At 33.2% G+C, this 6,654-nt stretch overlaps 1 protein-coding gene across 1 annotated transcript; it reads left to right on the plus strand.

Moving 5' to 3' along the window:
- The first annotated feature begins 1,869 nt into the window (after nucleotides 1–1,869).
- On the plus strand, nucleotides 1,870–5,880 carry LOC119992400 (serine carboxypeptidase-like 51). The gene is made up of 13 exons (XM_038839065.1): nucleotides 1,870–2,011; nucleotides 2,139–2,239; nucleotides 2,341–2,448; nucleotides 2,540–2,777; nucleotides 2,855–2,898; nucleotides 2,992–3,059; nucleotides 3,251–3,356; nucleotides 3,737–3,849; nucleotides 3,946–4,015; nucleotides 4,082–4,132; nucleotides 5,036–5,088; nucleotides 5,605–5,737; nucleotides 5,809–5,880. The coding sequence occupies exons 1-13, from the start codon at nucleotides 1,870–1,872 to the stop codon at nucleotides 5,878–5,880; spliced, it is 1,299 nt and encodes a 432-aa protein (XP_038694993.1).
- The last annotated feature ends 774 nt before the right edge of the window (nucleotides 5,881–6,654 follow it).

The following is a 6,654-nucleotide window of genomic DNA, read 5'->3' on the forward strand; positions in this document are numbered from 1 at the left end:
CACATTGAATATCTTCACCAAGCCGTTATCACGTGCATCCTTCTTGTTTCTCTACAACAAGTTGGGAATCCATCTTCATTCTGCCTCCATCTTGAGGGGGCTTGATATAGTAGGACTATCAAAAAGGAAGGTGATCTTACACTATGACCATGATTTCAACAAATCAAGAGGAGAATTTGCTAACCTATCAACATCCCAAAATCACCACACGCATCCCACAAAATTAGGAGCAACTTCAACAAATTTTGTGAATCATATCTGACCCCAAATCCCTGGTGATTTTTGTAGTTAGAGCATAGCATTGAATGCCTTTTTAGAATTTAAATGTTATCATTGTGTGTGTATATATATTGTATATATATACATAGGAATTCTCCTATGCGCACCTAATTTACGCACTTAAAATACGCACGACTTTTTAAAGATGTGGATGAGTGAAATGACAAGTGAGACCTACTGTTTTGGGTCCCACACATACACACACACACATATATATATATATATATACAACAAGAAAGTAAAAAAAATCAATGATATACAATCACCAAATTCAATAATTCTTCACTATCAAGCTTGGGCCTCTTAGGAAAACAATGGACCGAGCCTAGAAAGCGGCTCAGCCTAGCCCGACCCAATTTTATCCTACCTCCCATTGAGTTTGTGGAATAAGAATAATGGTGTTGTTTGAGAGTGCTGTCAACTGTTACGAAGTGCTGTGAGTTATAAAACTGTGGTGCTGTGAGGTGAGTTGGAACACAAAAGCTGTTTGACGCATCACTTTTAAAACTGTGGTGCCGTGATGTGAGGTGCATTTGGCGTGTCTAAATTACGGTTATATTAGATGACTAATAATATTAATATAAAATCACTTAACGTTTACATTGTACATTAATCTAAAATAAAATAATTGACCTAATTTGATTACATGGGACAATTCATCATATATTGTAAGCGTTTGAGAGTGCTATAAGGTGAGGTGAGGTGCTGCGAGGTAAAAAGCTGTGGTGCTGTGAGGTGAGTTCTGCTATAAAAACGTTTGGCGTGTCACAAAAAACTGTGGTGTTGTGAGGTGAGGTGCACCTGAACGCAGTGCAAACACACTACCAAACAGATACAATAATTCCATTAAGAGAAATCGGAATGATAATTAATTACGTGATTTTTTATGCTAATACATTTGTCATTTGCTTACATTTTTTGTAGGTCTTGGGACGGTTGGCTTGATTTTTTTTTTAAAAAAAAAACCTTTGAGAAATATGCTTTTCATTGGAAAGCATCAAATAATAAATATATGGATGAGATATATAATTCAAATTTATTTACTTTAAAAAACGGAGAAAAAAATATAAGCATATTGGAATATACTTGCGATCCAAAAAAGTAAAACGACAAATATGATTCCTTCATAAAAAAGACAATCGTGCTATCTGATATTCCAACGCATATATGATGGAATGCTAATTTGGAATTATAGGTTTTTGATAGGATTATTGTGTATCAAGATTGGCATTGTAGAACTATAACAATGCTGTGTTTTTGTGCACAAATAAATTGTGCAAGTTTCTTCCTTAAAGTTATTTTACAATTAAATTTTGTTTACAAAGTCGTCAATAGATTCTTTCTTTTGCTTCAAACGTATATATACGACATTCTAGCTCTCCATTCCTCCACGTTGAATATTCTACTTCAAACTAAAAACAAGCTGGCAGATGCTCTTGCATCTCTTGGCCGTCGCTCTCCCTAACTTCTTGTATTCTTTTATATAACATTCCAGCTTCAATCTCTTCCCTTTATATTCCAGAATTTAATTCTGGTTAGAGTTAATACAATACTTTCTTTCTCTCAAAAAAGAAATTCTACTTCGAATCAATGGATAAACACTATTTTCTCCTTCTTCTTCTTCTCTTCCTGGTATATTTTTTCTCTTTGCTGGACTCTCATCTAATTTCTGCTACAAGATCAGAAAACAAAGATGGATCTGAACGCTGGGGCTATGTTGAAGTTCGACCTAGTATGTTAATAATTTTCTCATATGTTTTTCTGAACTTTCGCTTTCATTTATTGTTCTCTTCTTTTTCTCATGTTTCGGTCATCTACTTGTAATTTTTCATCGTTGTTGTTCAATTTTATGTATGCAGAGGCCCACTTATTTTGGTGGCACTATATAAGTCCTCACAGTAACAAAGTGAATGATCCTTCCAAATCATGGCCAATAATTTTATGGCTTGAAGGAGGACCTGTGAGTTAGAAATTGTATTTAATAAGTAAATCAAAATTAAGGTTACAACATAGAATTTGATATATAATAAAATGATTTTGATTCTAATATTTTAAACTTAGGGTGGTTCGGGAGTTGCGTACGGAAATTTCTTAAATATAGGGCCATTGGATGCTGATTCGAATACTCGTTATTTTACATGGCTTCACAAAGCAGACCTCTTATTTGTGGTATAGATTTACTATTTTTGTTCCTTCATCTTTTTGGATGGCATATAATATATAATATGTATGATAGATATATATCTTACATGAATTTCAGGATAGTCCAGTTGGAACAGGGTTTAGTTACGTTGAGGATGAGGACTTGCTGGTTAACAGTGATGAACTAGCGGCAACTGACTTAATTACAATGTTAAAACATGTTTTCAATGAAAAAAAATTCCACAAGAGATCTCTCTACATATTCGGAGAGTCATATGGAGGAAAATTTGCAGTTGCTCTTGGTTTAGCAGCTCTTGAAGCTGTTAAAGCTAACGAATTGAAACTTCAACTTGGAGGTAATGACGTAATTAGCCATAAAAATCACAATAATGAAGTGTAAAGTTGACAAAAATCAAATTTTGTCTATATATAGGTGTGGTTTTGGGAAGTAGCTGGATTTCTCCTCAAGATTTTGTAGTACGTAAATTTTGTAGCATACAAATTGTATAGCACAATCTTTAATGACAAATTTTGAATGCTAATGACTCAAAATTTTGAATTAAAATATAGTTTTCATGGGGTAACCTCCTAAAAGACATGTCTCGGATCGATGACAATGGTTTAAAGATATCAAACAGGTTTTGTAACTCCCAATTTCTCACTTATTTTTGTTTGCGTTATTTATTTTATTTCAAATGGTTTTTTTTTCTTGGAGGATATAAGTTGAAAATAAGAGTATAAAAATGATCTTGAAAGAGAAAATAAGCTCAAAATATATTTATTACATAGAGTAATATATTATAGCATAGCTACATCCGTCCAAAAACAGGTTGGCTCTAAAAGTAAAACAACAGCTTGAGGAAGGCCAGTATACAGATGCAATGTCAACATGGTCTGAGATGCAGACTGTCATTGGTCAACATAGCACTTATGTGGTACTTTTCCTAGCTCATACATACATACATACTGGTACAAACATCCCACATCGATTAGATGTGGGAGTTGTGATCTATTGATAAGGAGTTGGGCTTGTGTGGTTGGTTGAGGAAGGTATGAGCCTACTGAGTGCGTGTATATGGGGGCGCACTCGGCATGTTTTTTTTTTTTTTTTGAAATGCCGTTGAGAAATATTCTTCTCATTGGAGTCAAACTTTGAACAAATATATGTCTAACCCAATCGATTATCAATCAACTCACCTCTGGTTGGTTGCTTGGTTATTAACACATACTTTCAATGTATTTTTTTTTTCATATTCATGTACAAGAATTAGGGGATTTGTCAAGAGTTCTAAGTCAATAGTATTGGATTTTACAGAATTTCCACAACTTTTTGTTGGATCATGGTGCTGAAATGATGACCGTTGACTTTAATGAATTCATGAATGGTCCTATTCGGGATAAGTTAAAAATTATTCCTGCTACTGTGGTGTAAGTTTATGTGAACAAACATATTAAATATCTAATTTGCAAAATCATGAACTATATATGATTTGAATGAACTACAATTCCTTGGCTGCATGACAGTTGGGGAAGACAAGGTCAACTGGTCTTTAATGGCTTCGCCGATGAATTCATGAAGCCTAGAATTGCAGAGGTAAATAGTTCTTGTCACTCCTTCAGCCTAACTTTTGTGATGACATGACTTTTATCAAATTTTCAGGTTGATGAGCTCCTATCTAAAGGTGTAAATGTCGTCGTGTACAATGGGCAGGTACATGTAATTTATTATTATTATTATTATGACACAATAAATCATTAAGGGATAAATACGGAAAAAGCTCTAATACTTTTGAAAAAAAGGTCAATCAAGCCTTTGTATTTTATTTTGGCCTAAACAAACTTCTCTTGCTCATTCAATCATAACGGCGTTGATGTGATATTTTTAATTTTTTTATACTTATTGACGTGGTAGACAAGTGGCATTGACCACTAAAATGACATGTGGTAGACGTGATATTCTTAGATTCAAGATCCTCGTCCAATGGGTAGTCTGTCGTGGGTAGTCCTCTCTCTCTTGCTCCAAAAAAAACCCTAGGCATAAAGCTTCCTCCTATTCGCTTCGATCTGGTTCTCGTTGCTTCAAGAACCAATGCCCACATTACAAGTTCCTCAAATGTGAATTCTTTTACCATTTCAAGATTTGGGTTTTAGTCTATTGTTCGTTTCGTTTGTAGTCTTGGAAGGACGTGTCACCACTCACCATTGTTATGAGGAGGTTTTCTCAATTTTTAATTTTTAGTTTTTTAGGGAGTTGTTTGGGAGTTAATATAAACTAAGTTATATTTGGTTCTTTTGTTAAGAGGCATGTCACATTTTACACCTAATTTCCAGTTTTTTAAATCAAAGCCATGTCACATATTAATTAACACATCAATTTTTTTGTTTACGATAATTTGGATGAAGGAATAAAAGAGCCCAACCTTCAAAGTATAGGAGCTTATTTAACTCAAAACAAAGTAAAAAAGATTTGATCGACTCTTTTCGAAAGTAAAGGGACCCACATTTATACTTATCCCAAATCATTAATTAATACTATATATATATATACACACGCACCTAAATGATTTAGGCTAGAAGTAAAAACGCGAAACAATTTCACTACGTTTCATGACAGCTTGATCTCATTTGTTCAACCAAAGGAGTAGAAGCATGGGTTGAAAAACTTAGGTAAAAGTTCATTCCCTCTCAAAATTAAATCAATTTTTAAAGTTGCTAAGTATAGTTTTTACGAAAATGACATGTAGCCCATTAGTTTGGTAGTCCATGGGAGCCCAACAGGTTTATTCCATTGATTTAATCAATAAAATAGTTTTATTTCCACTCTTTTATCCCAGAATTCATTGTTTAAAATTTATTGTTTTAATATAGATTTCATTGTTTTTTAAAGCACGATCTAGAATTCATTGTTTTAGTTCTGAATTCATTTGTTTTTGAAATTCCATTGAAAAAAACAATGGAATTAAGATTTATCCAATAAAACTCATCGACAATGGATCTTGTTAGAAAGAATTTTACGTGCTGATTATGAATATATAACTTTTTAAAAAATATAACAAATATTTTGAGAATTAAAATGTTTTAAAATTTCGTTTAAGAGACTTGGGCTCCCATGAACTATCACTATATGGGTTACCTAACACTACTATAGTTTTTAATGTTTAAGCTATTTTACATATGAATTAGGTGGGATGGCTTACAATCTTATTTGAGTTTAGGCCGTGTACCTCTATATTGTGGAGATGATACCGCAATTAAAGGGTTTCGAAGATCATACCAGAATTTTACTTTTTATTGGATTCTAAATGCTGGCCACTTTGTAAGTATTCAATCATGTACATGTATACTGCACCAAAAAAATATTAATTAATTAATTATTAATTTGTGCAGGTTCCAGCCAACCAACCATGTATTTCTTTACTGATGGTGGGGCAAATTACAAAATCACCTAGTGTTTACTAGCAAATCACCTACATTATATATATATAATGACATTGCAATTGGAAATTATGGTAGTGGATTTAAATCTCTACAAACTGATATAAATAAAAGAAAGCCTAAATAAAATCACAAAGGTTGCAGTTCATTTTTATTTTTTTGTTTTCTTTTAATTATGTATCATCTTTTTTTTCCTTTGAATTATGTACCATTTTTTGTTTTTTTCCTTTTAAGTACGTTAGTGTCAACTATTGCCTATTAGGGTATCTGGATCGACAAAAAGTGTTAAGAGGACAGATAGAGCCCGGCCCACCCAATTAACAGACAGTTATGCATAAAGCCTACTTAAGGGCTTACTTGGATTGAAAAATAAAGAGTAAACTAGAGTAAAGTTAATGGAGGGAGAGTTATGAGAGCGGGAGTTAAGGGAGGGGGATTATGATAGAACTTGATCTAAACTGAAGTAAACAACAAGGAGTTTTTGAGAGTAAATTCTCGGTTTTTTTATTAATTGAATGAATAACAACCTAATGTTCTCTCGGCTTATATAGCCATAGAAAGACATAACAAATCCTACTTAGGCTATTACTTCAAAATCAAATAGAAAACTATTCCTTGGCTTCCAAGCTAAGCTAATTGAAAGCAAACACTAATTAAAATAGTAACTACCATATAGAGTCATTAACTAAGTAGTCTTCGCATGTTGGATTATCCTTCTTGAAATATATGAGAAGCTTGGTCTTCATCAGACTACCTTGACTCTGTTGGAAACATGCAACTAGCGGAAGCGTATAAGGA

Source organism: Tripterygium wilfordii, chromosome 23, assembly GCF_013401445.1.
Source record: "Tripterygium wilfordii isolate XIE 37 chromosome 23, ASM1340144v1, whole genome shotgun sequence".
Taxonomy (NCBI): Eukaryota; Viridiplantae; Streptophyta; class Magnoliopsida; order Celastrales; family Celastraceae; genus Tripterygium; species Tripterygium wilfordii.

What these genes read in the sequence shown, in the direction of transcription:
- LOC119992400 (XM_038839065.1), top strand. Translation starts at nt 1,870, where the DNA reads ATGGATAAACACTATTTTCTCCTTCTTCTTCTTCTCTTCCTGGTATAT. An exon ending in TTTCTCCTCAAGATTTTGTA is followed by an intron (nt 2,899 to 2,991) that starts GTACGTAAATTT and finishes ATTAAAATATAG; the next exon opens with TTTTCATGGGGTAACCTCCT. An exon ending in TCGTCGTGTACAATGGGCAG is followed by an intron (nt 4,133 to 5,035) that starts GTACATGTAATT and finishes GTTTCATGACAG; the next exon opens with CTTGATCTCATTTGTTCAAC.